The sequence below is a fragment of the Corapipo altera genome, unplaced genomic scaffold (assembly GCF_003945725.1).
Source record: "Corapipo altera isolate COAL_440 unplaced genomic scaffold, ASM394572v1 63, whole genome shotgun sequence".
Classification (NCBI taxonomy): domain Eukaryota; kingdom Metazoa; phylum Chordata; class Aves; order Passeriformes; family Pipridae; genus Corapipo; species Corapipo altera.
The window spans coordinates 2270552-2286725 of NW_020884928.1; the positions used below are offsets into that span (position 1 = coordinate 2270552).

The following is a 16174-nucleotide window of genomic DNA, read 5'->3' on the forward strand; positions in this document are numbered from 1 at the left end:
AGCAGAATTTGTGCTTGGACTGTATTTTTCATGATGATCTCGCAAGGGCAGCTCAGCTGGTATCCCTACAAATCACTACTGAATTATGTACATTCCTGGACACATCACTACCTACACCGATACATATCCAGGTTATATTTTATACATTGTTAACTAATAAAACATCTGCACTTGTGTACCGGAGTATCAGGAACTGCTACGTGGAAGGCAGAGGTGGGATGTGTACAACTCTACCCCCTACAGACATTTGACTCTGCAGTTTGGAAGCAGGTCAAGCTCTTTTCTCTCCTTGAAAGTTTTAAGTGAAATTATTTTGATAGAGAAAGAACGGTGGGCAGGGAAAAAGGAGTCATAGAGGTAGCTTCCTACATGCAGGGCCCAACCAAACATGAGATTAATGCAGCCATTTGGGGCACATTCTAAGCATTTCTCTGTAAATATATGCTCCAAATATCCGTAAGAGTTTAAAAATGTTTAAGACCCGTGTAAAAAATGGAGGGGGAGGAGACTGGAACATACTATGTTTCGGTTTGTGTAAAATCAAAGATTGATCGCCAGAAAAAAAAAAAAACACCCTGCACCAAATGTCCTATCAACACTGAAGAACACAAATTTGAACATAAGACTATTTATGTTATAAAACATACTTAAACCACTATTTTTATTACTTTAAAAGCTCGTAAAAAATACCCTGAAAATGGCAGGTGCAAGCAATTACTTTGTAAGAAAATAAAGCAATTAATATATCCTGGTGTTTTAAAAAAAACACAAAATTATTTGAAGCTGATAGCTACAGTGTCCCAGCCCTTCTTCATTCTTGTCGACAAAATGACATCTAATTTAAAAAGCATCCTCAATGATTTTGCCAACTCTAACTAAGAAAAAAAAAATCACAGTACAGCAGCAAATCTATCCTTTATTTCCCTGACAGGTAAATTAAAATAAAGATCCTTTTAAAATGAAAATCTATTAAATATATTTTGTTGGATGAATTTATACATTTAGTAAAGCTTGCAACAAACAATTGTACATTTTTCTCACCGCTTTTTTTTTTTAGTTCATTGAGGTCTTCCTGCAATTTCTTCTTTGAAAAGCAACTAGTACAATTCCCAAGTCTTTCTTTTTTTTTTTTAATGTTAGCTATTTTAAAGCTCAATCTTTAGTCTTATAAAGAAGCATCACCAAAGAAAAAACTAATTACTTTGCAACAACTTGATTAAAGCTGCACCATGGCAACATGAGTATATTCATGAAAAACCTACTGTATATTTTTCAAATAAAAATATTTTAATCTCACACCATGTAACACACTAGCTCAGAATTGAACAGTCTGAAATTCTGCTTTGGTCAAAATTCAGTGAAGCCTAATACACTCAATTATTTAATAAAACATTTGTTGTCTTTTTATGGATTTCTGTTTAATTCCTTCTATAGAAGGAATATACATGGACTGGAGGAAACTCCATGACTACCACTTTATGGTATTGTGTAACATTGGATGGAAAAATTTAGATAACCTCTTGATAGTTCTGTAAAACAATCATTTAAAGAAGACTTTTGAAATGCAAAATAGGAAAAGAAATGCATTATCACTAAATAAATACTGCAAACACTAAGCCTATAACAGCAATGGAATCAGAACATAAAATCTTGTAGCATATATGTTCTTATGATTGTAGTATTTAATAAGCACTGACATGACACAGAAGACCAATTTTCCTTTTAAAAAATGAAGCCTGTCCTTCTTATAGTGATATATAAGAGATTAAAATAATTAGAGAGGAATATAATCCAGTGAGTAAGAATGAATATTTCATTGTTAATCTAAATGCAAGGAGAAAATCCAATTCTCTTAAAAGGAACCTACAAAACCTAGGAGCTAAACACGTTAGAATATAAGAAACGTACAAAAAGATTCTATGTTTTGATTTTTTTTTTAGATACTTTCACAAACAGAGTGAATGTGTAAGTGAAAGAAAATTACACTCTCCAAATGCAAATTGTTTCTAAAAGTTTAAGGCATTCCTCAAGAAACGTATGAGTGAATAGCACTTCAGCTTCAAAAACAAAAATAAAGAGGTATTCACAAATTTTTACTAGAAAATAACCAGTTCCAACAGTACAGCTAAGATTTTTGAATGTTTGCTTTAAATGACACCTTCTTTACTAAAATGTGCAAAATCATATTGTGATTTTAGTGAATAAAACAAAGCATTGAACAAGAAAAAATCTTTAATTTACAAAACCACATTACCAGTTGTATATAATAATGAGAAGAGTCTTCCAAAAGTAACAGAAAAGGCACAGACTTGATATAAAATGAATACTATATTAGAAAACACGAATTGATATTGGGACTTGGAGCTGGAGAGCAGGGAAACTCACTTCCTTCCAGAAAGCAAACTTCTCACATCAATTTTTACTCCATTTTCAGACTGGGTCTTTGTTGAGAAAGCTGTGATCTTTACCTATGTGCAAAAGGATACACATGCTGCAGCTAAAGAGATGCAACTGAAAACAGAAAAATTGCAGTAACATAGTGATATTCAATAGGTCGAATAATCTTATCTCCCGATTATCCATTTAAAATACATTGAAGCTTGTCTGCCTTTTGTTTCTGTGGGTTTAAATCATTAACAGTGTTCACTAAAATACCTTCTAATCATGGGTATTTGCTTCATTTCTGGGAAGGCAGCAGCAATCGTCACTTTACACAAAATAAAATGTGACTCTTACATGTTGACCCTTCCATGCAGTGCATTTTAAATGGCAGTCTGACTTAGATCCAACAAATTCTTTCTACCCATGTTCACTTATGAAGGATGTAGCGTGTCTACAGAACCCACGTTAAAAACATTAATGTATCTTTACATGCTTAAATTATACTGAGAAAGAGTAAAGTTTTCTTTTTCCTCCTCCTGTTCGTTAATATACTGCTGCAATCTGTATTTACCACCTATCCAAATGCAATATACTGAATAATTTAGAAGTTTCAACATTTAACATGTAGTCACTTTGTGATCAGGAGTTTGCGTGTTCTGTGTATTTACGTGTTATGCACGTCCAGGTAGCAGCATCAGAGGTCATGTCAGTGCATCTCCTGGACACCATGCCTCTTCATAGGTTGTGCTATTTTCTTTTATGCAAACATAATTACAAATTTTGTAGTTCTTTAGACCACAAAGAAAGGGGAAAGTAATTCCACCAACTATTGTATTCATTTTTTTGCTTTTAATTGTATTATCACCTTTGAAGACTTTGGTAAATTCCACTTAACCAGCAGCAATGGATAAAATTGGTGGTTTTCAAGTACTGCTTCTGTTACTAGTGTTGGCATTTAAATGTTAATTTCAGACTGAGGTTTACAGTAAACATGAAACAAGGGATTTTCTTTGAATGAACAATCTCAAACCAAAATTCTACATAAAGGAATCCTAGCACAGGATGTTTTCCAGTGCAGTGATTATTTCCTTTTAAAGATTTAACATTCCCTAAGTGATAGAAGTTAAAGATTTAAATGTGACAGTTAATTTATAATACTCTACATTAAAAAAGCATTTAAATGTTAACCACATTTTTATATGAGTCAAGTCAAAGTAATGATAATTACAGTATGATACAAAAGAACCTGAAATAAACTTCTAGCAAACCATATTGAATATTAATGCCGTATTAAGCCCTGAAAAGCTGGGTTAGTAAACTCTGGAATTTAGATTACATGCAATTTAAACGTAATGCAGGGGTTTTCTTCAAACAAGAATGCTTCGTTTCAAAGTTTGGATTTTTACGAGGTATGTATTAATTCATTGGATTTGTATTAAATACATTTATATAGCATCACTCCAAGACGAAGCCTCAGATTCCCTTTCTTCTATAGGCATATTTCTATGTAGGATTTGCTAAATTAACATTCCATATAAATTAATAGCCTTTTTTCATGTTTGTTGTGTTACAATCAGCAGTGTGATACTGTGTTGTGTCACAGGTCACATTTATTTGATTTCAATTTAGGAATGGTATCTGTACTACATATTAAATACGAGAAACAACATGCTGAATTTCCCATCAAATCTCTTAAATGTAGAGCTATTTTAGATGGGTTTGTATAAACAAAACACATATATTCTAATATAGGCGTGGGAAAGGAAAAGCTGGTTTGTTATATGCTAAAGCAAATTGGAGTAAATCAACCGCATCCGTGGGCTGGATAAGCAATACTACTCTGCTTTTCCCAGTACCATTTGGACAAGACAATGTTACTTTTTTATTTAAAGTGTTTTCTTCTCAACAAGGGGCCACCACTTCCCAATCTCAAAAACACGCCCCAGAATATGTTAATTGTATTGTGTCTCTGAAAGAAAGAGGTTGCCAAATGCAATAAAAAAAAAAAAGTCTTTCGATCAGTGAGCTGCATTCCCACTCCTAGTTACCATCTCATTTCAATTCCACATATATATACATAGATACATTTCCTGCAGGTACAACTTTGACCATTAAAAGCTGTCTAAGTGCAAAAGTCTAACTTGACCACATAGGGTGTATCTGGGAAGCTTAACATTCCTGGTGAATTAAGCGCACAAGGCTCGGATCATTTTTTGTCAATCTTACTCTGGTACTTCAGAGTCGGGAATGTGGGTAATTTTTATAACATGGTACTTCCCAATTAAAAGTAACAACAATGCTCCTTTGTGAAAAAAAATTAATATATAAAATATGTCAACACATTCCACACAAATACAAAGTAAAGACTAATGAAGAATGGCAACAAAAGATCTCTCCCTATTTTTTTAATCCTCCCTTTTAGTAAGATAGTTTTCAAATAGCGATATATTTTAGTAAATACAAGAGTATTAAATGTCCTTTTGAATGACGCTTTCTAAATTTGTAGTAACCTTCTGAAAATTCTCAAGCAGCAATCAAGACCAAATGCATCTCCGGAATACCCAAGTAGGACAAGTAAAACAAAACAAAAATCTTTCTTTCCTCGATCTTACAGCTAATGCCTTTAGATATTACCAGGGTGGTGTTTTCCTATTAAATGTTACTTGCATCTTCAGCTTTCGAATAATATGAATGCTTTTTACTATCTAAACTGAATTGAGCTTTTATTTGGAGGAGTCCCACAAAAGCCTGCAAGTTTTCCAAGAGTGAAAGAGAAGTCCCAAACGGTATTATCTGAAACAATGACTGCAAGCATGCAACTTCCCAAGTGGGGGGGGGGGTTAGAAGAGTCACTTCAGAATAATTTTCAGCTACGTAATATCCATAAACATCATCCTTTAACTTCTTCTACTTACTGCTCACGATCTACGCAAACCACTAATTTTTTGGCATATATTTAATTTTTTTTAAAAATAAAAAAATAAAAATCTAGAAATCACTTATAGTATTTTAAAATAAATTCACAAGCACTTGGAAATAACTTGCTAAAAATAATCACAGTTCTCCTAGAAAGCAACTTCTTAAAATAACTAGTTTTCTAGAAATTCTTTCCTCATCACATATACGAATCTCTACCCGGTTTAATTTAATCTTTCAGAAACAATGTGCAAATACGTATTTTTTCCCTTAGATGATCAAGGGCATTTGTTGGGAATTTTCTTGAACATCAAGTTAGTCAATTCTTCCTCTATCTAAATACATGAGAAAGTTCAGGTCTGAAATGGTATACTGAAAAAAACTAATTTCCAAATATTTTCATGGCAAAAAAGTGCAACCAACACTTTTCCCACAAAACAAATCTTTAAAAATCTCAAACCAACATAAAACAATCACTTGGGGGAAAAAAAAAATCCATCGTGGTGCTTATATGAAAAACAGGATAAGAATAATCTTCGTTTTTATAGACAGCCTGTTAAGAACAGTTCCTTCCAAAATTCTCTTTGGCTACATTTATTAATCCAAATCCAGTGGGTCGGAGCAGTTTTTCCCAATTTCTTTAACAAGTCCTGTTCTAAAATCCACCCAGAAACAGATGTTACTTTATGTACAATTCCGCTGCGGTAGTGGGGGGGGGGGGGTTTACCTTACAAGTAACACGTGAGCTACAGCCTCACGGAGCTCCCTCAGCGGATGGCACTTCTAAAGGCTCCTCTCTACTCATGTGCCCGGTTTCTCGCCGGGTGCCCCTGCGCCGCTGCCTGCGAGCACTCAGCGTGCGGGGCCGGGAGCTTTCCCTCCTCCCCGCCGGGCGGGAAGCGGCGCGAAAAGAGGCGGCCGGGGAACAATGGGGAGCGCCGGGAGCACTGGGAGCCCCAGCCGCGCTTCCTCCGGCCCCGCTGCCGCTTCCTGCGGGATCGCTCACCGCTTCGCTCCCTGGGGCAGCCTGCCCGGAGCCCGCCCCGCTGCCGAGAGACCCCCGCTCACCCTTGGAGTGCCCCGTGCCCGCGCCGCGCCGAGGGCACCCACGAGTTTACTCTCCCGGCCGCTCGCTCGCCCCCGGGGCTCTCCCGCCCCCGCAGGGCGAGCGGGACTGCCCGGCTGGCTCGGCGCCAGCCCCGCTCCCGAACCTATCCCGGGGTCGGGCGGGCGGCCTATGGGAGCCGTGATCCCGCTGCCCCGGGCTCCTGCCCCGCATGCCGCGAGCACTGCCCGCAGGAGAGCAGCAGCACTACAGAGGCGCCGCGGCCCCGCTGCACCGCGCGCTCCCTCCCTTCAGGGGACGGTGCTGCGCACAAAGGGCGGCTCAGCATTGTTCTCCTCCCTGACCCCCAAATCCCCTCTTCCCCGCCGGGAGAGGCGAACTGCAAGGGCCGGGAAGAAGGGCAAAGATGGGGAGAGGCCAACTGCCCGCGGCGCCGGCCGCTTCCCAGGGTATCCCGCCATCTTCGCCAAGCTCGCCCTCGTGCCGTGCCTGCCGTCGAAGCCCTCCTGCCCGCCATCCTTCGTTCCCTACTCGCAATTTAGTGGGTCTTGCATATGTCACTTTGCCTAAAAATCCCGCCGTGGCTCCAAAGGCACCTCTCTCCACATCCCAGCCACCCAAGCCTCCTTAAGCTTCCACACGGGATCACCCGCTTCACATAACCCAAGGAGGAAAAAACCCCAACTCTACCAATGCAAGGTATTATTTGAGGGGGTTGTCCTCAAATTCACAAAAACTGTTCTGCTTTTTAACCTTGATGGGCTTGTTTAGGTGACCAGGCAATATTTAAGCTACAGCGCTGCCTCCTTTGCCACCTGCGACCCACAGCCTAGTGCGTTCCTGGCCTCAGGCTCGGAACACCATGGAGCAGACACCGAGACACACGGGATCCAGCGGAAAACTCAAAGCATGCAAGGAAGGAAGCGGGAGCTATAGCACGACACTAAGGAAAAACCATGGCTCGATTTAAATAATTGCATAATATTAGGATTTAACTTATAAATGTTTACATTTGTGTGATTTGATTAATGTCACGTTTGATTTCCTTAAAGCCACTGACAAGGTACTTTAAAACACGAGATTAACGTCTACTAGCGATGAAATTCAACAGGCAAATCCTCTTCCCAGCGCCCCAGCTCCCACAACACCCAGGCAAGCAGGGACCTCAGACCCCCTTCCTGCCCCACCACCCCCGCCACAGCCAAGGAGGCTCCCCCCGCATCCTGTGGCCAGGGTCCTCCCCCCGGCAGCTGACGGGATTCCCGGCCGGTCCCTTCCCCGGCACCCGCCGCCCCGCGCGTGGCTCCGCCAGCGCTCCCGTTCGAACGCGGCCAGGCCCGCCTCTGCCCCGCCCCCGGCCGGCCGTTCCCGCCGCCGCCACCGGGACACCCCGATCCCGCCTCGGCGCTTCCCGAGGGAGGCGCCGCCGCTCCCGGGTTCTCCCGGGACCCCAAGAGGGGGGATGGGGGGGAGGGGGAGGCGGGAGCTGGCAGGAGGCTCGAGCGCGGCACGAGCGCGGCCGGCGCGCGGCATTGTGGGAAGGAAGGTGTCGGGGCGGCAGAGGAAGCGGCGGGCGGGGGTGGGGGGGTGAAAGGTCAGCGGCCGAGAGCCCCCGCGCCAATGGCGGGCGGGCTGAGCTGGTGCCTCGCGGCGGGCCGGGGCCGGGCCGCCCTCCGCGGCTGCGAACACCGGGCGCGTGTGCGTGCGTGCCCGTGTTGTCTGTCTGTCCGCGTGTGCCCGTGTGTCCTGGGCCGCCGCCGCCCTTTGTAACGGTCCGCGCGGGGTTTGCTCGCCCCCAGCCCCTCCCCCACCGCGCTTCCACGCGATTTATGGGATTTGCGAATAATTCGAGGGGCTTTTTCTCCCCCACACCACTCCCATCCCCTCCCCCCGCTCTCAGCTCCTAACCTCTGCTTCCTCTCCCGCTGCCCCGGCAGTCACCGGGGAGCTCCGTCCTCGCCGGCAGCGCGGGGCCGGGCAGACCCCGCACACAAAGGTCCCGATCCCGCTCCCGCCGGCCGCCGTTCGCGGGGGATCTCCGGCAAGTCCACAGCCATGAATTCTGCAGCTCCTGCCCGCGGCAGGCTCCAGCGGCGAACGGGGGGTGACTTGAACCGCCCCGCAACTTTCTCTCCGTCCCCCGCACCCCCGTCCTGCCGCCGAAGGTAAAGTTGGAGCCGGTCCCCCCCCCCCGCCAGCCCCTCGCAGCGAGGCTCAAACGGAGGAGGAAAATGTGAAATGTTAACACGGAGAAGTGGTTCCCTTTGTTCTTTCATTGTTTCTACCCGAACTGGCGGATACAAGGATAAACACTTACCTTCTCTCCTTTTTGCTCCAAAATACACACGTTCCCATCAGCCTTAAAATGCACGGTCCACTTTGGAAGCGACTACAAATGTCGGGAGAGTTTGTATTCCATTCTTTTACGCTCTCTACTCTTTTTAGCGTAAGATTAAGTTGCCGAGCACGTTGTTGCAAGCCCCCCGCCTTAGTGAATGGTCACGTTTAGGACCCTCCAAGTCCATCCTAATTCTGCCAGTAGAATTGAGGGTATTGGAGGTCTAAACTTTCAAAAGGAAAAGGGCCTGCATCTATGGAGCAGACCTGAAAATGCACTCGGTTCCTCACTCGCTTCCACAAAATGGATATTAACATCTCACCCCAAACAACTCAACGAAATATACATTTTAAAGCTTGAATGAAGAAAAGCTGTTCCCTCGGCTGAGATAAGCTAAAAGCAAATTGTCATGAAGAAAATCTGCCTCAGTATATTCCGCAGCAGAAACAGTCTCTGTCTGGAGTTTAAAACAAACAAATAAATAAGAGCATCGTATAGAAATATTAAGCATAAAGTTTGAAGGGAAAAAGCCTCTGAGAGGAACATGCTACCCAGAGTGGAATGGGGAGAATCACAGCTTTTTAAAGTGTCCTTTTCTTGCAAAAATTACTGCTTTTCATTTTTCTCCTGTGCAACCAAGCCTGGAGGAGATAAACCAGTTTTCTGCTTTCTTTGTAGTCCAGTCGATGTTTCGCACCCAGAAACACAGGCAGTCCCCCCCTAAACCTTGCTTTAATCTGATTATGATGAGATTTGCTGATACAATGAATATTTGAAATGATCCTTGTGTCTTAGTGAGCGGGAAGCACTTCCAGGCTCCCGTTTCCAAGGCTCCCCACCAGAGAGGGAAGAGGAGCGGTGGGGAGACCCCGCTCCCCGAGGCCCCAGCGGGGTGGCAGCGGTGGGGGGGTGGACACAGCCCCTTCCTCCAGTGCCCAGGGGCGCCGGATTAATTCAGCCCAACTCCCTCAGTCAGTGGTTGGAGCGGGATCCTTAAGTGCCTTTTCCCCCTGCATCATCACGCCTTTTCCAATTGAAAAATAAACAAATAATAGTAAAATAAATTTAAAAAAAAAAAAAAAGAAAGAGTATGCAGGCGACCCAAGTAATTGTGGGACCGGGAGTGCATGTTGTCTCACACCCCCTCTCCTCCTCCTCCTCCTCCTCCCCCTCCTCCCCCTCCTCCCGATGTGGCCTTAATGGCAAACTGGAAGGCCGGTTTATTTCATAGGGCCATATTACAACCAACAAGGTAAATAGGGAGTCGTGGGGAAGAAGGAGGGAGGGGAGAGGGAGGGAGAGGGGCTTTTCTTTGATAGCATTTAATTGGAATTGAAACATTCTGGGGCTGTAAACATTCTTTATTTATTCAGCACACATAAGCGGGCATTGTTTTATCACCATCATAATTATGGTGTCCTTTAAACTGACTGATAGCAAAGAAGATAAGGGAATGCGCCTGTAGCTCCAGATCAAATCGCTGGCTGTCCCCTCTCCCCATGTCTCCAGGATCCACACAGTCCTTGGAGATGAGGAGAGCCGGAAGATTGTGGCCTGGCCATCCCTTACGTCATGAAAGTGATTTGTACCACATTGCTAATTTGGTGCAATTCATAATCTCCTGATAGTCTTCATTTTCAACTGCTTTTCAGTTTGCAGGGTACGTTTTTTAAGATGTAGTTTCCCAGAGCAGAAATTAAGAGCGATAACCTATGTGCAGGAGAGGATCTTATTTCCCAATGTTTGTTGCTTTACCTTTGTCTAATTAAAAATGCAAACTTTTAGGATCCTTTCAGAACAAAGCCTCACCAAATCCCCTTTACGTCCAAGGATTTGCAAATTTATAAAGGCTGCATTGAATTCAGCATGGGTCAAGGGGCAAAAAAAGGGTAGAAGGTCACTGCATTTTGATTATGGGTCAGTAAACAACATGGCATGTAGTATGTGTCCAGAAACTCCTGCTAAAAAGTATTTTTAAACTACCACGAGTATTAAACTCGAGAAATAGTCTTAGCTCATGGTGATTATAAATTGCACAAAATTCTAGTGTGCAAGAAACATTCCAGCCCCCCCCCCAAAAAACCAACAAAAAAACAAAACAAAAACTTAAAAAGCACTTAGTAGAACCCTGCATTGCGTCTTTGTTTACCAAAAAAAAAAAAAGAGAGAGAGAAAAAGAAAAGAAAGGAAAAAACAACCCTGAAACTCCTAGGCATAAGAGTGTTAACCAGATTATGATTTTTTTTTTTTTTCTGGACTGGTGGCTGGTATTTCTTTGTGCCACACATTTAGGAGATTTAGTTATACATTCTGATACATTGTCAGAGTAGAATTTACAGCAAATGTTAGGTACTACAGTCACATTTGGCTGACTTTAAAATAGCAGAAGGATCCTATTATATTGTTCTTTGACCCTATTATATTTACGTTACTGGACTCTTTGTGATAGCCTCTAGCTGCTCTCTATCTGTGTCCTCCTTGAGCAAAATATGCCCAGCAGTACCTAGAAGCAGAGTGTAGCGTTAGAAATCAAGTTTTCATGTGAAATATGTATTTCTGCCCAGCATCATGAAAGCAAAAGGTTTATTTAATGCTTGTCAGTACCTGAAGACGTTGTCCAGCATTAACAAATAATAATAAATAATAATAATACTCTAATAATGTGGCAATCCTAGTGTTAAAATGCATATGACCTCTTAGGTTTTCCTGAAGATTTTCAAAAGAATTCTCCCCATTAGTACAACTGGTGGTGGACGTCGCTGTTGCATTTCCCAACAAAATGTTTAAAAGACTGTAAATGCTATGTGCATTACTACATTGCAGAAGGAAGAGTTCAGATGGAATTGCACTGGTATTTAAACATAATCATACTATGAAAATAAATCATCACATAAAAGGAGTATTTTAAATGTTACACACGTTTTCTTTCTGGAATGACATGGCTAAGCACTTCCCTGTGAGCATACAGATTTTAACACAAGTTTACAAAAATCCAAGTATATGATTTCCAATAAATGGGAATAGGTCTGCAGCAAAGTATTATGAATATTATTTTGCTCTTTCTTTTCTAATGAGGTTTATCCTTAGGCCAGACAGTTTCAAGACTGAAATACTACTGGCTATAGAGTGTAGATTGCAGATTGCACGCTACTCAATGTGAAAAGGAGCACGTTTGATTGATCGCCTCTGTGTGTGTGTGCACCCATACACACAACTCTCTGTAGTTGCATGTGTATGTATTTGGCAAAACCGGGCATCTCTGGGCGTCCTTATCTTATGAAATGTGAGACAAACATCCATCCCTTTAATCATGTTCATCTTTGATCACCAGCGAGAGTGACACAGTCCACAAAATTAACAAAGAAACTCCCTTGCTTTTGAGAAATAGCTACATGTACATCTGGGTCTGCACACACATGCACATGGACACACGAACACGCAGGCATACATCCCAGCAAGTAAATTATGGCATAACTTTTCACGTAATTGACACCAGACACCTTTAATTTTTCATATTCATTCTTTTGACCAGCTTTCACAGTAACCATCTAAACCATAAATGTTGGTGGCTATTGATTGCAATCCCCTGTGTGCGTGCAAATCCATTTTCAAGTCCTCTGCCTTTAATGTGCGTGTGCGTGTGCAAGAGGCCTCTGACGGCTCTTTATCAGGATCTCCCCCAGCCCGCTTGAAGACGACCCCGGATACACAATGTGTGCTAATGGCCAAGGGAAAGCACACACACACACACGCACACGAAAAGAACCAAAACAAAACAAAAGATGGAGAAGTAAAGAAACAAAGCTCTCCGTGTGAGATGCGGAGAAAGATATGCAACCGAAAGTGTGTGTAAGTATACGGTGGGGATGTGTAGGTTGGGCGCCTGACATTTCCCAAGACTTCTGGTGTGTTTCTCCCTGCCGACATCTGGCGCTGCTTCGGCCCCGGTGCTCATGGCCGCACCTTTCGGGAGCCCGAGGTTTGCCGAAGAGCCATCACTAGTTTTAAACGTTTGGTAGCGCCGGAATGAAAGAAAAAAAAAAAAGGCATTTTTAAAATAGTTGCCGAATCCCACTGCCTGGCTGTCACCGGCAGAGCGTGGGTGCAGGTCTGGGCGCCCGTGGCTTCCTGCGTGCGAACGCACGCGTGGATTTACACGGGAATCTGACCCAGCTGAACTACCTGACAAATAAAGGAGTTTTCATCCCATCGGGGTTTTTGGTAACGTCTTCTGAACAGCTTTATCGGAGTTTACAGTTCCTCTACTGTTGACTCCATAGCCTTAACCTTAAAGCAGGGGGAGGAGAGCAGTGGGGAGGGGGTGGGGGTGTTGGCAGCATATAAGTACATCAGGAGGAATTTTTAAACGACCTTATTGTCTCTAGCTCTAGAAAGACCACGATGATTTCTTTTTAGCGCCAGCAGCTGTTTTCTCTCGAAACTTTGCTTTCAGCCTCAGCATATACGAGGGTGCCTCTCACACGAGCGAGCAAGCGAAAGGCAAGGCTGGGGGATCCAGATGCGAGGAGTGGGAAGGCGAACTCCGCGGATGGTCTGAGCTGTGCCGAGGCATTGTTCACTGCTGCCTCTCGGTTACGTTTAAAGGCTGAAATATCACGAGATCCACTCAATGATCCTTTTCTAATTCGAGGGACAAAATGTAATTTGCTGTAGCTCTGCTTTCTCGGATGGGAATACTATCGCTAGGTTTCAAAGGGAAGAACTAGGCATCGCGGTTCGCACACACATGGATTAAGTTGAACAGCGGCGATTACATCTGCGCTGAGAGCAACAGTAGTCCAGGGCTGACTTTTCAAATCTCAGCCCTCCGAGTTAGAGGCTCTCTTGAATAGACTTCCTCCATTCCCGGATGCACTTCTCCAAATTCCCACTTCTCTCTCGAATTCCTGTGAAATTGGGGGCTCGCCTGCATTTTGCCTTGCCATGCAAAACTGCTTTTTCACAGAGTGATTATGCGCTTTCTTTTAGCTGTACCTGACGGGGTAACACGAACTCCACGCACCATATTGCCAACATGCGGAGTGGATATTGAGGTTTGGGATTGAAGATTTTTAATTTTTTTCCCTCCGTCGATTTTTTTGCCAAGTCACAGCAATATGAGATGTCTCATTAATCTCGCGGATGTGTCTAATTCTGGATGTGCAGTGATACATAAAAGTGCTGGTGTTTGTATCCAGCGGAACACTGGATGCACGGCAGAGATTGGTGATCTTTTTTTTCGCAGCGCCTAACGTGCAAACCGCAAGCATCACGTTAACGTGACAAGGGAGAGGCATGCAGCTATCGCAACATTTGCGAAATCCCCGTTCCTGACACTCGAATAATTTAACGTTCCTAAGAAGAGGTTAAACATTCGTGCTGCTTCTTCCAATTGATTTTAAGGGGCTGCTATAAATGGAGCATCAAAAAGCTTCGGCAGGGCTTCTCCGAGCGGAATATGCAAACTGCGAGCCAGAAGCATCCTAGCCCGATGCAATATCGTACATTGTGTGTGCCAGCACTTTTTTGTTATTACGTAAAGGCTCTTGGAAGCACCTTGGATATTTTACATTCTCCTTTCTCTGCTGGAAGCAATCAGCACGCAGGAATCCTGACGTGGGCTCTGGGACTATAGGACATTCCAGCTCGTGATCCAGTACGGTTAATCGTGAAAAGTGTATACATTTCTGGCTTATCTATGCTTTGTTATGGGTCTGACGTGAGCTCACGTCCTCCTCCCCCCTCCCGCAATATTACAGGCAGAATTTCAGTTAAAAGTGTTACAGTATCACGGTGCAGGAACCCGTGATACTCAGACAGCAAAAATAACCTTAGTCCCTGGCTGTAAAAAGCTAATTAAGCAGAAGAGGAAAATCAAGAGAAACTCGAAAATGTAAGTATTCCCTCTCGTTAGCAACCGAACATTTAACTTTGGAGCCTCAGAAGGGGAAATACCAGGCTGTTCTGCACGTTTTCTCTAAGCTTCATTTTCCACACAATGGGGAATAAAACACTAGTTTAAAGCGTCTACGTTACCGAAGGATTTTCCATCGTTACGATCAGACTTATGTCCTTTAAATTCACGGCATGCACAAAAGAGCAACGTTTGTCCAAAACGGGCTGAAAATATACGGAACGATAGGGGGGAAAAGCATACAAATCCTTCCTCGGAAGCTAGAGACGAGGAAGTCTGAGAAGGCTGAGTATGTTTGAGCTCGGATTGTTTAATAGAAAGATTTATATACTAACTGTATTATTTACTTTGGGAGGGGAGGTGGCAGTATAAGGGTATGCTAATTAGTGGGAGATTTTTTGGGGGAAGGGGTGGAATATCAATTTTTATTGCATCACCTGTCAGGAGTGTCCAATCAGCGTTGGCTTTAGGGGAATTAATTGATGAAGGTGTCTCCGGACGAGCTCACTTCACTCTGTCATTTTATTTGTAGCTAAAGCAGCGGCGGGAATAGCAGCTGCATTTCTTTTCTCTTCCTCCCTTCACATTCCATTATCATAGTTTCCAATGGAAAAGCAGGGAATGAAAGGGAACAGGTACTGATCTTCAGAAGCAACTTAGAGAAACACTTTGGCAAACCTGATTTTTAAGATTATATATTGATTGTAGCCTCACGGTATTTTTTAATTTATTTTTTTTTAATTTTGTCTAAAGTTTGGCACTTCATTCACCAGGAATAACAGCCTTTGTTATATTTTATTAGCAGGATGCCTTGAGACAAATACAGCATCTGGCTGAGGATTGTGTGTGTGTGGCTTTTTCTTTTTTTTTTTTCTTTTTTTTCATCTCTCTCTCTCTCTGCAAATGCTGGGAATAATTTAATTCACGAAATGGGAGACCTGAAGTCGGGTTTTGAAGAGGTGGATGGCGTGAGGCTCGGCTACCTCATCATTAAAGGAAAGCAAATGTTTGCACTCTCCCAGGTTTTTACAGACCTGCTCAAAAACATCCCGCGAACTACCGTGCACAAGCGAATGGATCATTTAAAAGTAAAAAAGCATCACTGCGACCTGGAGGAGTTGAGGAAACTCAAAGCCATCAACTCCATCGCTTTCCACGCCGCCAAATGCACCCTGATCTCCAGAGAGGACGTGGAAGCCTTGTACACATCCTGCAAAACCGAACGGGTACTTAAGACGAAACGGAGAAAACTAAGCCGGGCGCTGTCTGCCGCCGACCTCCGGCCGGAGCTCGCTCCCGCCGACCCCTTCTCCGGCTTCTGGAAGGAGAACAAACTTTGGCTGGGTCTGAGCGACTCTCCCCGGCCGCTGCTGCCCGTCCGGAGGAAAGCTCTGCGCCCGGGGGACACAGCCTTGCTACCGGCCGCTCATCTACCTCACATTTTTAGTAAATACACTGGCCACAGCTACCCAGAAATCGCTCGGGCGCCTTGCAAACCCCCCGTAAACTATGAAACGGCGCCGGCAGCGGGCGGCTGCGCGCCCCTGCGGCCCCGCCG

The 16174-nt window shown here is 43.7% G+C and overlaps 1 protein-coding gene and 1 long non-coding RNA gene across 2 annotated transcripts in view; one reads left to right on the top strand and one right to left on the bottom strand.

The window, feature by feature from the left end:
* Nucleotides 1–644: 644 nt before the first annotated feature.
* Nucleotides 645–8371, bottom strand: LOC113954455. The gene is made up of 2 exons (XR_003530202.1): nt 8273–8371; nt 645–2468 (listed from the first exon to the last, which is right to left on the bottom strand). It is a non-coding gene; the product is annotated as an uncharacterized LOC113954455 (long non-coding RNA).
* Nucleotides 8372–12867: 4496 nt separating this feature from the next.
* SKIDA1 (SKI/DACH domain containing 1) overlaps nt 12868–16174 on the top strand; it is a 6768-nt gene continuing 3461 nt past the window's right edge. The window contains exon 1 of the mRNA XM_027658670.1: nt 12868–16165. Coding sequence (XP_027514471.1) covers nt 15546–16165 — 620 coding nt within the window. The 5' untranslated portion in view covers nt 12868–15545. The remainder of the gene's footprint in view (nt 16166–16174) is intronic.